The 19,717-nt window shown below is 37.4% G+C and overlaps 1 protein-coding gene across 2 annotated transcripts; it reads left to right on the top strand.

The window, feature by feature from the left end:
* Positions 1 to 15,311: 15,311 nt before the first annotated feature.
* LOC309475128 (uncharacterized protein) lies at positions 15,312 to 18,436 on the top strand. Of its 2 annotated transcripts, none has more exons than XM_082137756.1 (2): positions 15,312 to 15,612; positions 16,320 to 18,436. In XM_082137756.1, exon 2 carries the CDS (start codon positions 16,324 to 16,326, stop codon positions 17,311 to 17,313), a length of 990 nt encoding a protein of 329 aa, XP_081993882.1. In that variant the 5' UTR covers positions 15,312 to 15,612; positions 16,320 to 16,323; the 3' UTR covers positions 17,314 to 18,436. The 2 variants fall into 2 exon arrangements, with proteins under 2 accessions (XP_081993882.1, XP_081993881.1); XM_082137755.1 differs by having other exon boundaries at positions 15,315 to 15,607.
* Positions 18,437 to 19,717: the final 1,281 nt, after the last annotated feature.

The following is a 19,717-nucleotide window of genomic DNA, read 5'->3' on the forward strand; positions in this document are numbered from 1 at the left end:
TGAGATTAATACCAAAAAAAACAAAAACATGCTCAAGCTTTGTGGGAGGAAAACTGACTATTGATGTTTTCACAAATGCACCTGCCAAAGTAACCAGTAGAGGTAGGGAAATATGTTCATCAAGAGAATGACCACTGTGATGGTTTTGAGGAAAAGAGGTTTGGTGAGGCAACATATAGATGAGAGAGTATGGACAGAAAGAACAACACTAAATTAATGATGATTGCTATGATGCTAAAAATGGTCCTGCGATGCAGAAATGGTCCAGTTTGTACGATAACCTAGAACAGACAGAAGAAGAAGAAAAAAAAACAGAAAAAAATTTCCACACAGGGATGATACTCTTGAATCAGTTTTTGCATAGGTGCTGCATGTTACCTAATGTAAATACTGTGGCCATCAATCATGCTCAGCAAAGTAGGCTATGCAATCAAATAGGTTAGTGAATCAAGTTACCTCAACAGTGGAAATCCCCTGAGACATGGAAAAAAAAACATATATATATATATATATATATATATATATATATATGATGTTGTGTAGAAGCTTGTAAACCATCTCTCATATATTTGAATTCTATGGTTTTACGTATCAGGACATAATAAACAATGATCTGGTCTCTAGCAGGTCTTAAAATTAGGTAAATACAACCTCAGATGAACAGCAACACATAACATATTACATTGTGTACCGGTAATTATTTATTTAACAAAAATAAAGCCAAAATGGAGAAGCCATGTGTGACAAACTAAGTACACCCTATGATTTAATTGTGTGTAGAACCAATTTCAGCAGCAATACGTTTAAGTAATCATTTTCTATATGACTTTATATGTCTCTCACATTGTTGTGGAGGAATTTTGGCCCACTCTTCTTTACAGTCTTCACAGCAGCCATATCACCCTGTAGCCCAAGACCGGTTGCCCACTGAAGCTAAGCAGGGCTGAGCCTGGTTAGTACCTGGATGGGAGACCTCCTGAGAAAACCAGGTTGCTGCTGGAAGAGGTGTTAGTGAGGCCAGCAGGGGGCGCTCACCCTGTGGTCTGTGTGGGTCCTAACGCCCCAGTATAGTGATGGGGACACTATACTGTCAAAGAGCACCGTCCTTCGGATGAGACGTAAAACCGAGGTCCTGACTCTCTGTGGTCATTAAAAATCCCAGGATGTCTTTCGAAAGAGTAGGGGTGTAACCCCGGCATCCTGGCCAAATTTGCCCCTTGGCCTCTGTCCATCACGGCCTCCTAATCATCCTCATATACTGATTGGCTTCATCACTGTCTCCTCTCCACCAGTAAGCTGGTGTGTGGTGGGCGTTCTGGCGCAATATGGCTGCCGTCGCATCATCCAAGTGGATGCTGCACATTGGTGGTGGTTGAGGAGATTCCCCCCTTCTATGTAAAGCGCTTTGAGTGCCGAGAAAAGCGCTATATAAATGTAATGAATTATTATTATTATTATTTACAATGTTGCTTCAGTTCATAGAGGTTTGTGGGCATCTGTTTATGGACAGTTCTTCAAAGGTCCCACCACAGCATTTCAGTCAGGTTGAGGTCTGGACTTTGACTGGGCCAGTGCAACACCTTTATTATTTTCTTTTTTAACCATTCTGTTATAGATTTACTGGTGTGCATGTGATCATTGTCCTGTTGCATGACCCAATATCTGCCAAGCTTTAGCTGTCATGGCCTCACATTTGACTCTAATACTTTGGTCTGCAGAGGAGTTCATGGTCGACCCAATGACTGCAAGGTGCCCGGGTCCTGTGGCTGCAAAACATTCCCAAATCATCAACCCTCCACCAGCGTGCTTGACCGTTAGTATGAGTTGTTTGTGATGATATGCTATGATTGGTTTTGGCCAAACGTGGCTCTGTGCATTATGGCTAAACATCTTCACTTTAGTCTCTTCTGTCCAAGGACATTGTTCCAGAAGTGGTTTGTTCAGATGCAACTTTGCAAACCTAAGGCCCTGTTTACACCTGGTATTAAGATGTGTTTTGGTCAATCAGATCACAAGTAGACAAGGGAGACACATACCCATTTATGTGCTTTAATCTGTCTCTTTTGTCCACTTTCTACCACATCAGTTCTTATTTCTTTTAGGGGAGTGTGTATGGGCTGGTAATGTATGAGCTTTCACCAGATCTTTCGATCTAATGGACAAAATGGACGGTCTATGCTTGCGCAATTTACATATAAACACGGCCCGAGACGATGGAGAAACTATGGAAGCTTGTTTCTGCCACTGAATAATAAATAAATAATAATAATTGCGACTTTTTATCTCACAATTCTGACGTTTTTTTCTCACAATTGCGATATATCAAGTCAGAATTGTGACTTTTTTTCTCAGAATTGCGAGATATGAAGTCAGAATTGTGAGAAATAAAGTCGCAATTGTGAGATATAAAGTCACAATTCTGAAAAATAAAGTCGCAATTGCGAGATATAAAGTCACAATTGTGAGATATAAAGTCACAATTCTGAGAAATAAAGTCGCAATTGCGAGATATAAAGTCACAATTGCGAGATATAAAGTCACAATTCTGCGAAATAAAGTCGCAATTGCGAGATATAAAGTCACAATTGCGAGATATAAAGTCACAATTCTGCGAAATAAAGTCGCAATTGCGAGATATAAAGTCACAATTCTGAGAAATAAAGTCGCAATTGCGAGATATAAAGTCAGAATTGCATGATATAAAGTCGCAATTGCGAGATATAAAGTCACAATTCTGAGAAATAAAGTCGCAATTGCGAGATATAAAGTCACAATTGCGAGATATAAAGTCACAATTCTGCGAAATAAAGTCGCAATTGCGAGATATAAAGTCAGAATTGCATGATATAAAGTCGCAATTGCGAGATATAAAGTCACAATTCTGAGAAATAAAGTCGCAATTGCGAGATATAAAGTCACAATTGCGAGATATAAAGTCACAATTCTGCGAAATAAAGTCGCAATTGCGAGATATAAAGTCACAATTCTGCGAAATAAAGTCGCAATTGGGAGATATAAAGTCAGAATTGCATGATATAAAGTCGCAATTGCGTGTTATAAAGTCAGAATTGTGAGATATAAACTATTCTGGAAAAAAAAAGTCCCTTTTTTTTCCCTTAGAATTGGACTTTATATCTCACAATTGTGTTTATATCTCACAATTCTGAGAAAAGATGTCAGAATTGCGAGATATAAACTCGCAATTATGTGTTATAAAGTCAGAATTGCGTGATATAATTCTGACTTTATAAGACGCAGTTTGCGACTTTATTTCACACAATTCTGACTTTATATCATGCAATTCTGACTTTATATCACGCAATTCTGACTTTATATCTCGCAATTCTGACTTTATAACACGCAATTGCGACTATTTCACGCAATTCTGACTTTATATCTCGCAAATCTGAGAAATAAAGTCAGAATTGCGAGATGTAAACTCGCAATTGTGAGATAAAAAGTCGCAATTATCTTTTAAAATGTTTTATTCTGTGGCGGAAACAAGCTTCCATAAGAAACACACGGAGAGCTTACGCTTTCGTTTCTGCTCTGATAGCCACAAGACCACATCGAACGCTGTGTTAGAATTCTGGAATGGTGAGAGAACATTGTGCTTGGTACGTTTTTCATCTTCAAACTAAACTTGGGTCTCCAGCTGACAACGTCTGCCTAGCGCACATCCCATAATGTTTACACATTAGATTAGTAGGCGGAGAGTAGGCGGCGGTCTTTTGTGGTTGGTCGAATGCATTTGATCACATGAGTGTCTAACACCATGAAAGCAATCCACTCTGAAAGTGATCGAAGTGGACAAGCTCAAAACATTTGTTTTGTATGTGTATTCAGTGTCGTTCACTTATGATACGATAAACCATAATGCATCTTAATACCAGGTATAAACAGTGCCTAAGCCATGCTGCCATATTCTTTTTAAAGAGAAGAAGCTTTCTCCTGGCAACCCTTCCAAACAAGCCATACTTGTTCAGTATTTTTCTAATTGTACTGCCTTGAACTTTAGCATTTAACATTTAGTTCTTGGGTGTTTTGCGATTACTCTGAGCATTGCACGGTCTGACCTTGGGGTGAATTTGCTGGGACGTCCACTCCTGGGAAGATTGGCAACTGTCTTGAATGTTTTCCACTTGTGAATAATCTTCCTTACTGTAGATAGGGGCGGCAGTGGCTCAGTGGTTCATGTAGGTTGTCTACAAACCGGAAGGTTGGTGGTTCAATCCCCGGTTCCACCTGACCAAGTGTCGAGGTGTCCATGAGCAAGACACCTAACCCCAGCTGCTCCCGACGAGCTGGGTGGCGCCTTGCATGGCTGACACCGCCGTCGGTGTATGAATGTGTGAGTGAATGGGTGAATGTGAGGATATATGTAAAGCGCTTTGGTGGCCATAGGTCTGTGAAAGCGCTATATAAATGCAGTCCATTTACCATTTACCATAGATAGAATGATGGACTTCAAATTGTTTGGAAATGGCCATATAACCCTTCCCAGATTGATGGTAGCAAATATTGCTTCTCTAAGATCATTGCTGATGTCTTTCCTCCTTGTCATTGTGTTAACACACACTTGAAGGCTCCAGACCAGCAAACTGCCAAAACTTTATATAGGTGATCAAATTAGCTGATGATCAATTAATCAAAGACATTTGATTAGCAGTGACTGCTACTTACCCTCTTCATTCCTATGGTAGCCGTAAGGGTGTACTTGGTTTGTCACCCATGGCTTTTCCCTTTTGACATAGTTTTTGTTAAATAAACTATGACATGGTGTTATATGTCATGTGTTGTTGTTCATCTGAGGTTGTATTTAATAAATTTTAAGACCTGCCAAGAACCAGATCTTTTTTATTTTATTATATTCCAATACGTAACCACATAATTCAAAAGGGTGTACTTTTTTTTTCTCACATGACTGTAGAGAGTGGAAAAAACAAATGGACCAAAAATGTGTCAGATGGTTTTATGTGCGAACGTAAGAACACTTACTGACAATTATCAGGGTCAATGACATCTAAAACTGTCCACGTCCAAACCACATGTGCTAAGTTCTTAGATATGTACTCTTTGTATTGATGTTGGTTTTATATCGTTTTTATACCAAGAAAAGTTTCAATTTAATTAAATAAAATGGTGTAATCATCAAGTTAAAAGCAGATTTATAGATATTTACATTACACATTGAATTAACTAACTACTTATGTTTTTCTTTTCAAGATTTGTTTTTGTTTTTAATGAATTATGATATCAGGACAGTTAGAAAAATAACCAAATAACCCAAAATAAATGCATTTTAATACAGAAATTAAAAACATGCTTATTATAGAAGAGTATTGCATTGTGTATAAAACTTTTAAAATAAATTATCATTTTAAATTATAAATTATATATATATATACAAATTATCAAATTATCGTAATAATAGTAATAGTTGACATCATGTCATTGGATCTCTACAACACACCAAATGAAATCATCTTTATGTCCACAAACCTTACAATTAGACACATTTTCTTAAGACAGACATTTTTGCATACAACTTATCCTGACCGAGTTGTCACATTTCGCTGATTCTTAACTTCTCTTACTTACTGTTAATGGATCTGACTTTCTTTAAACGTGTTACAGTAGCCTACATCTCAAACAGATCTTAGTTTGACTGTAATAGCAGATATATTTCACAGTGCGGTTGGGGTTGGTGGGTGTAAAGTGGATTAAGTGACCTAGTTGCTCTATACCTGAGCGCTGAAGCCATTGTAGAAACTTTACGAGACATGAACTAGAGCAAAAGCAGTGGTTTTATAGAGGAAATAGCGTGGAAGAATGCAGATGCGATAGTAGGACCAGTGCCCGTGCACCAGCAGCAGCCTGCGGAGGAAGCTGAGATCTGCATTGTGGAAATTTGAATTTAGATATTTGAGAATTTTTGATTAGTCTTTACTTACCCATGTTTCTCAGTTTGATCTCCATTCAGCTCAGTATGAGCCTGACGGAACTTGGCGTCTCTGCAATCGGATGAATTACAACGTTGTTGAGACATTTAGACAATTATCATCATAAGACATTTAGACAATAATCTCTCCACAGACTGATATAATTTAAAAAGGCTTCTTTTTTTAAACTGCAAAAAAAATTCTTGCAATTTTTTGTCCTGTTTCCCATTAAAATATCTAAACATCCATGAAATAAGATAAATTTATCTAACACTTTATTTTCAACAGACTACTTTAGACATTCTACTGACTATGACTTTGCAAGTATGTCAACTTATTCTACTAACCCAAAACCTAACCAAACAGTCGACTAGTACACATGTAGTTGAAAAGTTAATTATCGTTAGTAAATTGTCTTAAGTGGACTATTGAAATAAAGTGCAACTCAAATTTATTTTATTTATATTAATTACTTGCATTAAAAGTTTACTTTTGGGTACATGACACAATATGTGTGTATGTATTTTAATAAAAAATTATGCCACTAGCATTTAAAAAAATAAATAAAAATGTTTTACAAAAAAAAAAAAGGTTGAAATTTTCCTTCTCATTTAAATGTATATTTTACGGTTGTTTAAATATTTTACTGAAAAAATACCTGTTTTCTGCAACGTTATTTTGAGATTACTTTTATTCAATTCTGTGTGAAGGATCAGTCAGTCGAAGTCAATCAGTTCTGGTGTTTGGCCAGAGGGAGATGCTCTTACCCATCAATGTTTCTACATATAGCAGAGACTGTGTGGTTCAGAGAGTACAATATTGCATATTGCGTCTTTTATAATAAGTGAAAACAATGTTGGCTGAGATTGTGACGAAATGCCTCTAATCTCTGCACCCACACTCAAACTGAGTCCATGGGTGGCACAATTGTGATAAACCAAGGCATATAAAGGAACACAGTGAATGAAGATGCACAAACCAGCATATTTTACACCCCTAAGCAACCGTACTCTTAACCACTAGGCAATACACAGATGATTCATAAGGACAAACTTGGTTTTAATTTGTCATTTGTGTGTTGGCATGCCGTGCCACGGCGGTTGTGTGGATAGAAAGTACTGACTTAAATTTTCCATTGAATTTATAATCAATACCTAGTGTCAGCCTAAGCATATTTAAATTTAATAAATTATTGTTTTTATCATTTTATATATGTTCCCAGGTTTTGGGGTGTTCCTTTAAACAAGGTATTTAGTTTTTTTTCTCTCTCTTAGGTATGTGCATGCATTGACAAGCAACCTAACTAAATGAAACGAGTTAATTTTACTCAAATATTACTAAAAGTTCATTGTACTTAATTGAAAAATGTAATAACAGTATACTAACAATATAACGGACTGTGTTTGTACAGGTAAAATGACTGGAAGCGAATGACACCGACACATTCAAAGTTACAAACGATGGCCGCGCCCGCTCTTTCGTGGAGGGTGGACGTCGTTCGAGAATCTAAACAGCCGTTATACGAAAACAACATTTATAGGAAACATACCCTCAAATTTCTCATTTAGACATGTTTAAGCATTAGATGTGTAAAACTTTCTATCACAGTGAGGGAAACCCACAAACCTACATGACCACAACAAGAAGGAAGAAGGCAGCAATTTGCCGCTCAGTGGAACAGTTAAAAAGTTATGGGGAACAAACAAAGGTCAGGTCAGGGGGTGTAGGCCTATATTTATAACTCTGCACCTCGTTGCTCTGGCAACAGCCCATTAGGAACATGTTAAGAAATTGATATTATTCGATAAATATTATTCAGTGCTTCCATGACTACTTTCCCAAGTCATTTGATTTATATTTATTTATATATATATATATATATATATATATATATATATATATAATATATGAAGAGTTCAGATGCAAAAGCCTCTAAGTGCCATCTGAAATTTTCTTCTAGAATGATCATTTTTATCAAGCTTGTATATTTAAGTTCAGTAATTTCACTTAAATGACAATTAATAGGTCATTTTCATTGACATTTAAGTGAAATTACTGAACTTAAATATACAAGCTTGATAAAAATGATCATTCTAGAAGAAAATTTCAGATGGCACTTAGAGGCTTTTGCATCTTAACTCTTCATATATATATATATATTAGAGGTGGGCATAGATTAATTTTTTTAATCTAGATTAATCTAGATTAATTTTGAAATTAATCTAGATTAATCTAGATTAAAATGGCTCATTTGAATTCTGCCGAAGGCATTCAGAATATGTGTGCTACCCAAATAATGACTATAAAAGTAAGTCTTTGAGAACGGGTTTCTCAAGCCAGGTGGCGCATTAGACCAGGGGCTCATCTCCTGTTTCCAAAATGCATCATAAACTGCTTGAGAAAGCTGTTCTACTCATAGACTGTAAAAGGTTACTACTGTACTGTTACCGTCCGTAGGCAACATTAGGTAGGCCAATGTTATTATCAACTACTATAGGCTATCAATTAGGGATGGGCGATATGGCCTAAAATCTATATTGTGATATACATTGCAGCCTCTTGCGATAACGATATACAGTATATTATAATAAAACCATTTCAGAACAGAATACACAGACCCATGCTAAACAACTGCTAAATGTTTTTGTTTTTAAAGGGTGTATGTAGTTTTGAGAACATATATTGTGCAAAACTGTAAGTACACAACATCATTTTGCAGATAAATCAAATTTAAGTACACTAGCTGCAGAGACTTAAGTAGGTCTAATGTTTATTATGGCTTGGAGCTTATGAAACCCCAAATTTAAAATTAGAATATTGTCTAACTGATGTCTTTTCAGTTAAAAAGAAACACAACAACGATTCTTAAAATCGAGATGATGTGCTACACCACTAAGCAAGGCTGGATTAGTACCCCCAGGGGCCCCTGGGCACTGAAGCTCATGGGCCCCCTCCCCTACCTGACAACCACACCCTCCAAAGGAACACACACCAGGTGTGGGATTTAACATGCCAATCACTATTGATCAAAAGCTGAATGACTAGTTCACAAGACAATGATACGAAATACATTTTTCTGAAAAGTATGGCTGCACGATTTGGGGAAAATGTCATATTGTGATTATTGAGGTCAATATTGCGATATGCGATTGCGATATAGTAAACAAATGGTTTCATGAGTTAACTTGCTTATTTCTCAAGTAAAATGCACACACAGATTAGTGATAATGCTGAAATTTGTAGCCCATTTCTCAACTCAAACTAGAAACAACAACTAAATGCACTGTGTTTTCAAATTAAAATAAATTCAATATTGTTATTTGTCTCAATAATACAAGAGTTAAAAATAAATGTCATATTTGCCTGTGCCTGTCAAACAGGTAGACCTAGGACATATACCGAAATTGTCAAACTGCACTGCATAAATTATGAATTAAATATAGACTAATCCTTATTATAGCAAAAAAAAAAAAAAAAAAACTTTAGTCAACAGCAGTGAGTCATTTTCTCTGTTCTTTTTGTTCTTTGATTAACTTTACTGACAGAAAGCTTTATTGGCTGCTGTCTCTTTAAGACCAGCTGACGGAGACGCGGCTCTCGCACGCGCCTCATTCTTTCACAACTCTTGACGTTCATCATAAGACAGCTCTTATGTTATGAAGATACTCGACAAAACGGACATTTTGGCATAATTGTGTGTGTTATTGTAAGTTCAAGCACGAAAGATAACTGTATTCTGGCGTGCTGTCTGTGCGCACGATACTGGCGCGCGCGCGTCTTTGGTATTCAGTGATATCATGTTTCGTTTTGAATTTGAGGTGGTAGAACGGATTAGCTGCTAGTCGTGTGTTAACTTACCGAACTGTTACCCCACACACTCTGTATATAGTTTGCTGCTGCTCGTCTGACGGCTTAAACCCGAACCAAGTCCAAATAATGGATGTTGCACCGATCTTTTTCACCAGCTTTCACTTTCAGCCGTGTTTACTTAAGATGAGGACGAATATGCGTTGCAGCCGGGTTTACCTCGCGGCCGCGGGTAGATTGCGTCATCATAGCTTGTGTAGTATAGAGCCATCTCCCAACCCAACTTGGAGAATAGATTAACGGCGATATTTTTTTTATCGCGCGATAAGAGTCTTGCGTTAACGCAGCACGTTAACGCCGATAACGGCCCACCACTAATATATATATATATATATAGTACAATGAACTTTTAGTAATATTTGAGTAAAATTTACTTGTTTCATTTAGTTAGGTTGCTTGTCAATGCATGCACGTATCTAAGAGAAAAAAAAAAAAAACTAAATACCTTGTTTAAAGGAACACCCCAAAACCTGGGAACATATATAAAATTATAAAAACAATCATTTATAAAATTTAAATATGCTTAGGCTGACACAAGGTATTGATTATAAATTATATATATATATATATATATATATATATATATATATAAACGGTTACTAACCGCACAAATAACGGTTCCGGTGGAAACATGGGAAAGATTTGCAGCAACGGCTCATGAAAACGTCCGTTGACCTTCACCTCCCAACTGACATCAAAAAGGTTTAAAGAGATGGTTTAACGACATTCAAGTTTCATTTTCCAGATATATGATTCATGTTTTGGCCCGGTAGTTGATAATGAAGAATCTCATTGTTTTTTTGCTTATAGCGGATCGTTAAAAACCCCCCAAATCCCACAAAAACTTTCTGACTGTAACTCCTTCATTTTATTAACCATATTAAAGAGCTGAGAATCCACATCCGAGCCCTACACCAGACCACCAAAGAGACAGCAACTCCTGCAGAACGTTGCAGTCAGTGGCTTTGGTAAATCCCCAAGATGATGGGGACACACACTCAGGCCTGATCAGCCTGGGCCTGCCTTTGCAAAGGGTCTATTGTGCTTAAAAGGCCGAAACACCTGATGACGTGAAGGTACACAACTGATGACCCTTGGCATCTACTAGTGGTTGGCGCATTTCAGCATTAGTGTAAAACAAAATTAAGACTACGTTTAAAAGGGACAATAATCATCTAGTCCTATGTGTTTAATGTGTTCAATCTATAAATATAATCACCAAGAAGTCCATGTGTCCAGTGATGTACATAATTTATGTAATAATGTAGCTATAGTATCTCTGGTGCATAATACAGCTCAGTAGGGGGCAGAAATGCACTATTAAGTTTGCACACAAAAAAAGAGAACGATACAGAAAGCAATTGTTGTTAGTTAGATTGGTCTTTTGTGTCGTAGATATTACTTCTGTCAGATGTCTGAAAAAAAGAGTAAATATATCCATTATATGCTTTTTTTAACGATATATGCTGTATGTATATTCAAAATATTGTCCTCGGGTATTTCCTACAGTCTGATAGTTGGAGAAGACTGAAAAGTTAAGCAGATAGCAGATCAGTGTTTTATTATGCCTTAATCTTGTTGTCATTGTTGTCATCTAACATTTTCACTTCTCCTTTTTGTTTCATGGAAACAGATAACTTTACACATTAGTGATATGCCACAACAATCTAACCTAAGCCAGGAAGTTTACAAGCACTAAAAGTGTCTGAGAACAGAATTGGGTGTGAAGAAGACTGGTGCGGTTAGCATTTATATGGTGCAAAGGAATACATATTTCTCAGATAACTGCAGTGAGGACATTTGTGCTATCTAATGTTTAATTATTTACTGATAAATACTCGAAACTTGCATGGTTAACGCAAATAATAGCGCTCTGTTTCAGGCCGACTCATACTGTTCACCTAGCGCTCCATCTAGTGGCCGCCGGAGACACTGCAGCTAAATTAGCATCCATTCACCTGCTGCAAGACCATATAAAGGGTCCAAATTAAGATGATCTTCTTCCACATTTCATATCATGACCCATCTCATCTCAAATCAAAAGATTTCCCTCACAGTGGCCCCTGTATGCGTGCTATCAAAGCTCGGTGGGCAGTGCTGCAGAAGTGTAGGAGGTTTGACAGCATGTACGTGTGTGTGCGTGAGATAACACGTCTCAAGTCCTATCAAGCTCATCTATTTTTACATGTGGCCCCTCTCAGATGCAGAGTGGTTTGCGAAGATGAGAGGAGAGCCAGACCTGCAGAGCCGTTGTGACCAGTTGACCAGGTTGCTATTGGCAATGCTCCATTACAGTTAAACTGTTGGCCCATGCCTGTCAAACCGCAGCAAGCGCTCATATCTTGCTCTCAAAGCCTCACCGCTTGCGGTTCCACAGGTGCTGATGGAGGCCTACTAAAGGGTCTGTCGAAGCCCATTATCAAGCGGTGAATATGATCTCAATATCAATCAGAACAAAGTGAATTTATTTATATTTTAAATACATGACATATATGGCCTTGTGGGAAATCATGAGAGACGAAAATGGTATTGTAGGCCTACTAGTTGTGTGTTATATATATATGTGGGTACAGTAGTTTAAAGCTCAGGTATGTATTAATTCTCAACATTAATGGTTAGAAACAATAAAAAAATCTTCAAAATATCTTATTTGTTTTTTTGTGATGTTCTTAAGGCTTATTCTGGAAACTAGTTTTGTAGACACATGTAGGCTATATAAATTTCTTTATAGAACTGCAATGCAATGTGCAGAGGTGAAATCTACAGAAAGGCTGACGACTTCAAAAAAGTTCAAATATAAGACATTTTGACTGATATATATATCTTATTTTATAAAAAAATATGCATGCACACATTTGTTTGTTACTATAATTTCCAGACTTTCATTTGCGTGATGTTATATTTTTTATAAATTTACTAGCATCCAGACATTATCACATTAATGTGGCCTATATGCAACTTTTAAGCATTTTGTTTGATAGATGCTTAGAGAAGAGTTTTAGGGGTCTCAATCACTCCTAGAGGTCAAAGGTCAAAAGGAATCTAAAAAAAAAAAAAAAAACGGGTTGGTACAAAAGTGTTTTAATAATAAATCTTGCCATGGCTGCATTTATTTAGTACAAAATATGGTAAAAACAGTAATACTGTGAAATATTATTGCAATTTAAAATAACCGTTTAAATATTTTTAGTTATTCCTGTGATGGCAAAGCTGAATTGCTCCAGTCTTCAGCGTCACATGATCCTTCAGAAATCATTTTAATATTCTTATTTGATACTCAAGAAACATTTTTTATTATTATCAATGTTAAAAACAGCTGTGCTACATATTTTGGAGAAACCGTGATACATTTCTTTAAGGATTCTTTGATGAATAAAAGGTCAAAAGAACTGCATTTTTTTTGAAAACAGAATCTTTTGTAACATTATAAATGTCTTTAATGTGACCCCTGAACGTAGGGTATATAGGCCTATGCCAGGCTTTATAAAAGTCTGTCAGCTCTTTTCCAAATTTCAGACATCATTACTTTGCATAGAATCCATGATTTAAAACACTTATGAAAAGAGTTTTATCATAATGGATGTCTTTCTGCCGAAAGGCCTCAGATTTTACTTAAAGAAGTTAAAGTCTAAGCATAACCATTTCCTGGGCCTTTCTGGCCACCCTAAACAATGACTTGCCTTTTGAAGCTAAAGAACAAAAAGCGCACAGAAAACGTCAAGACATCAACACTCCAAAAGGCCCAAAATCTAATGCAAAATATCAGCAAGATGATTTGTTTTCTGGGAAGTGAGTAGGTGGCTATGAATGAGGTTTGTGGGGTATACCCCAGTCTACAGCTCTGCAGTCGCTGCTTTGGTTTCTGTTCCGACGAAAGAGTCGAAAACGGGAGAGGGGCTTGTTAAAATGAGGTCGTTGTGAGGAGAAAACACTGACGACTCAGAGACAGGAAGTGGTTTGAATTCATTTGAGAAAGAAACACGGGGTGATTGAAGTTACTGTACAGACAAGCAATGCAGCTGAACTGTATATGCAAAAGGTGAGTGAGGCCTGACAGGCCAAAGTTCGTCTCGTGTCGGCTGCGGCAAGCATTCATTCTCATTGCAGCAAACCTGAGAATGTGCTACTTTATGTCGCCAACATTTTCCATAAAGCTATCGATTACCTGGTTAAGCTGGAACGTGTGCGCGCATGTGAATATGCGCACCGCATGAGGGGGCTGCGTGCGGTTTACAAAACAGTACATCTGAACTAAGGGTTATGTCCCACGTTAAAGCATTTGAGTTCTGTGGAGCTTTGAGGTGGCGTTATGAGTCACCAGGTATAAGAAGAAGAAGAAAAAAATCACTGAAAGAGATCCAATAGCTGTTCGATGAGTCACCGGTAAACAACACAGGTATGTCACTCCACCAACGCCATTCGCGACCACTGCGACCCCAAGCCCTAGATATGATCCAACACCTGTTGAACATTCCACAACATCTTGTGCTGTTTTGAATTGTGTATGCCCCATTTTTATCTTGAAGACTCAAATGTCGAGTGTGGCTAATTCTTCAAACCAGAGTCTTGTAACCACAAGTAATGCATAACTCTCATAAGTTAAGTAAAGGCAAAATATCCATCAATATTGCATTCAACAGATGATTGCATTTTTCTCCTCTTGCATTATTCATTTAATATTTAAGCATTTTTTTTGCAGCTATAACAGTGGTTGGCTGTGGAGCTGCGGCAAGTCGATCTTAAGTAAGTTGCTGTAACCTTGCGGCAAAAGCTTCAAACCTGCATTATGTTTCACACCGACACAGATTTAGTCATAATCTAGAGCACAAAAACATTTTCTGCGGAAATTTGGAAGGACAGTCCCAGACGACAACCGTAAACTCAGCAAAAACCTCTATTTTTTTTCATGCAAGTCATTCTCAGTAATTTTTTCTTTTTAACCACAAGAAACATTTTTACATGATCTTACTATCAGGAGTTTCAGTCTTTACCTTGAGCTTCAGCTTCTTATAATCGGTCGACTGACATTTTAACCCTTTCTGAAGAATTTGGTTTGCTATGATGAATACTTGTGTATCGAGCTGAATAAATAACACGTAACAATGCACATATGCCTATATGCTGTTTGAATTGTGAAGTTAGGCCTCAAAATGAATATTGGTCTTCATCCAGACTGACAGGATACAGCAATATAGTCTAATTAATGTGCCATCTTTGGTTGAAGTGTAGGACTCTTATAGAGCATCCATGACATTAAAAATACATTTAAATAAAATGTAAACTAAAATTCATGACTTTAAAAATGAATTGAATAAATAAATAAATAATATATACAAAATGATCTGTTATGATTAGATAATGGTGCATGAGATATGTAATTCAATAAACAAATTATTATTATTTTTTAGATCTGAACGTAATGAATAATAACTGGGAGAAATGCAAAACGTAAACAGAGAAATGTAAATTGTAAAAAAAATAAACATCAAGATGATGAGTGCGCCTGCATTCATTTCTTTAATTCATTCTTTAAAAAGTAGAACAAACAAAAGAGTGAGTCATAACTCAAACCACTGGTTTGAGATACTTGTTTGCAAGTCTCCGCCTCCTGAGGAAGGAAGATGTGGTCCTCACCTACTACTTTCATACAATAGGCATGTCTGTGCATATTACTTGTGCCACCTTGTCTGTTGGTTGCTGAGTCTTTGTATGTTTCCAGCCAAAGAGTTTTACTTTTAAGCTGATGTCCTTTAATTCATTTGCACTTGCTAGCATCATTCCTGTGGCAGCAGCGTAAGGTAAGGTAAAGCGATTTTCTTTCGCCACGGTTCTTTTCAGTTAAGATTTTGGAAACTCGTGTTTACACTTAGTATTCTGTACGCAGACTTAAAAACACTGAATTCTTTAAATAAATGAAATGTCAATCATGCAGTAATTTAATTCTATATTGTTGCAAGAAGTGATGCAGTTTTCATATTCACCAAGTATAAAATGAACAACCGCCATTTGATGTTGTCAGTTCTGCAGATATGCAGTGGTTTCAAATAACCTACAAAGAATCTTGCTTTTAGCAATGTGAAAAATTAAGATCTTTATCTATGCCCAACCTCACCAAAATTGATCTTATCAAGGTTGCCTGCATCAGATCCAATAAATCATCGTCATTAATTCAGCATGACGCATTTCTCACAAACTACTTACATATAATTATTTTGCACATTTAAAATCATCAATTGCCCAGTATGTTTCCTTGGTAGGCTAACACACTTCTCATGTCTATATTTACCCTTTTTCTGACAGGAAACTGCAGTGTGTACACTAATAAGTGATAATGAATTTAAGTTGCATTGTATAATGAAGGCGTATTCTTACACAGAAGTGGAAAAATTGTGAGCTTTTGCATCGTTCTTATTCAAAAACCAATCTAAACAAACAAAAAAATGATACGTTTTGCCAAAGTATTGTTTTGAAACTGGGTCCTACTGATCATCGAACTCTTTGTCTTTCCAGAACAATGAGTACCATAAGAAGTCCCGAGCATCTGGCAGACGCTTGTCTTCCCTCCTCCACGGGCGAGAGCTCGACTAGCGAAGATGAACCTGGAAGTTTGAGCAAGCTTCTGCCACTCACCGGCTCATCTGTACTGGCACGACGACTGTTCCACCTCCCATCATATCGCAACCCACTTGTACCAAGTAGACGACGTAAACGTGAGATGACCCCTGCTGAGAAAAAAGATGCATCGTATTGGGTCAAGCGGCAGAAGAATAACGAGGCTGCCAAGCGTTCCCGTGAGAAGAGACGACTCAACGACTTCATGCTGGAGGGACAGCTTCTGGCGCTGAGCGAGGAGAACGCCCAACTCAGGGCCGAGGTGCTGAGTCTGCAGTATCACATGGGAATTGGGCGAGGTCTAGACGTCAATCATCCCATGATTCCATTCCACTATCCTGTTCCGTCCCATCTCAAGCCGTCCCTGTGGGGTTTGGCTAGCGGCACTGCTGCTCTTTCAGCAGACGGTCCAGAACTCTACCACTCTTGGCCAGAGCATAGCTCATCTCAATTCATCTCACCCTTGAGGGTGCCTCCTAAAAGTGCCCACCTACCATCACAGGTTAGCTACTTAGACAACAATGCTGACCCAGTTGAGTCGGACCCAGCATCTCACCCACAGGTCTCTTCAAGCAACGACCCACCAAGTCACCCACAACTGTTTCCAACTAAGAGAGCACCTGCACCTTCACCGCCCCCTCCTCAGTTGCTGCCTGGGTTGAGCCACTCCGTCACCCAGCACAACAACCAGATGTTACCTTGGGGCTCATCCTCTTTGCGCCCATCTCCCCTTCATCCCAACTGGCCGTTGTCCTTCCCTCTGTCGCTACGAGACCCAGACGGAACTCGTAATGGAGGAAGGTCCCTCTGGAACTTCAACAGCAGGTACAGCATGCTGTCCACTGAGATCTCAGGACAGCTCAGAAGAATATTTTGCCCGGAGAACTCTTAATCAGCAATAATGCTTCCTGAACAGTATTTTTATTGTGATAATAAACTGCTTAATGGGATCGTTCACCCAGAAATGAACATTCTGTCAACATTTACTCACCCTCGTGTCATTCCAAACCTGTATGGCTCTCTTTCATCTGTAGGATAGAAATATTTTGAAAATGGTCTCAGTGTTCTAATGGGTTTTTTTTGGACCCCATTAACTTTCATTGTATAGAAAAAGTCATTCAAAATATGTTCTTTTGTGTCCCGCAAGAGAGAGGCATACAAGTTGAGAACGACGTGGGTGAACTATCCCTTTAAGGCATTAGCTGTGCTTAAAGTAGTGATGCGCAAGCCAACTCCTCCATACGGCCTGGCAAACAGTAGATAAAACATAACTTGAAATGTTTATTCTGCAAATATGTGGATTGCAATTAAAAGTAGTTAATCCTCTTTCCCTCATCTCGCTTATTTGCTTATTGCATATAAATCTGATTCATGTTTGGGAATCTACACACAGACACATCATTGATTGTTTGATAGAAATTATTATTAGTATTAACCTTCACTCTGGTGTGAAGTTTGGAGGACCACTTTTGGTTCCCCAAAGTACAACTCAGTTATCAGTTCTTAAAATAACCATGTTTTTCTTAGTGTTCAGAACATTTTAATAATCTAAAGTACCTTTGTTCAATATAAAGAACCCTTTGTGGGATGGAACGGTTCCATGAATGTTAAAGGTTCTTCCTCGATGCCCATGAACAACCTTTATTTTTAAGAGCGTTGCTTGCGTGAAATACGGGTTCCAGCTGAATACGACATCGAAAACAACCTTTCACTGAAACCGTTATGCATTAGTGATGTCTCACGTAAGGGAAAAACAAAAGAATGAGAAAAAAATTACGTGGCTCCCACAACATACAGACAGAAACAGCAAAACTAAAAATGGTTTCATTTTTGCTGCTTCATATTAATTTGTACATGGAATGTGTAATGAGAACAGTTATGCTAATCACCGTGTAGTTAGGTTTCTTAAATTTATTCTCTAATAATAAATATGGGTTTTTAATTAAATTATTAAAGTGATCATGATTAAATATGAAACATTGTCATCGGTCACAATAAAGATGGTTTCAAGCTGGGGTAAATTTGTCTGATATCTGATTGAACTTAGCCTTGTCAAACCGCAAGTTCGCACTTCTGGTGTGTAGATGTACATGTACTCAAGTGTGAAGTAGAATAAAGACAAATTTAAAGGTGTAAATAGACCCGTTCAGCTCAACAGTACAATAGACTATTTTATTTAAAGTACTTTTGGTGTATCTTATTTTATTTTATTTGCCTGTGGTGTGAAAGTATTTTTTTTAATAATGGAACTGACTTCAACATTTTTTATATATTGAACACTTTGAAACTAAATTATTGAGGTACCATTTGGGGTTACTCAGATCAACACATTGGCTGAAAGCTTTGCACGCATCTAAGCATAATTTTTAATGTGCTTCTATCCTACTCAAGGAACCTCAATAGAATATAACTGCCTAAAACACATCAATTCTTAAAAGGGATAGTTCACCCAAAAATGAAATATTTTCAATCATTTACTCACTCTCATGTTGTTCCATGCGTTTCTGTCTGTTTAACACAAAATATATTTTGAAGAACGTTGGTAATCAAACAGTTCATGGCGCCCATTGACCATAGTTTTTTTTTTTCCTACTATGGAAGTCAATGGCTACTGTCAACTGTTTGGTTACTGACATTCTTCTTATGTGTTCAGCATAAGACAGAAACTCATACATGTTTGGAAGAACTTGAGGGTAAGTAGGCTAATGACAAAATTAAAATGTTAAAATGTTTAAACATATGGGTTTCAACTTGTTATTTCTTGAGAACAGGCCTTTTTGAAATGGTGCCTAGATGTTCACTAACATTATCTAGGCCTATTACTGTCTGTGACGATATGAGGAAATGGCGCTAAAAGTCCTTCAAAATCAGAACCAATAACAGAGAAATCGTGTCGCGTATGTAAGTTGACAGAGAACAGTCAAAAATGTTAGCATTAAAATAACTAGGATAAAAAAGTATCGCAGCTGTCTTATTAACACTGAGGTGCAATTACTATAACAACACAGACAACTTGCGTAATTTCACTATACCATTATCAGGATCACGTTCAATAAACTCAGAGCCGTTAACAAAACAACAACAACAACAAAAATCCTACCTAGCGTTATTTACAACTAAACGTTCTTGAAGATTTTTTTATTTATTTTTTGTACGAGTGTTAAAGTATAAAGAAACATCAATTAGATAACGTACCTTCTATAACAAGTCCAAATGAATGATATGTGAACAGCCATGAAGATAACCAGTAGGGGGCGCGCTGTCCTTGACAATAGCCTACACATGAATTGCACACT

The sequence above is a fragment of the Leuciscus leuciscus genome, assembly GCF_965113295.1.
Source record: "Leuciscus leuciscus genome assembly, chromosome: 15".
In the NCBI taxonomy this organism is placed as follows: Eukaryota; Metazoa; Chordata; class Actinopteri; order Cypriniformes; family Leuciscidae; genus Leuciscus; species Leuciscus leuciscus.

What these genes read in the sequence shown, in the direction of transcription:
- LOC309475128 (XM_082137756.1), top strand. Translation starts at nt 16,324, where the DNA reads ATGAGTACCATAAGAAGTCCCGAGCATCTGGCAGACGCTTGTCTTCCC.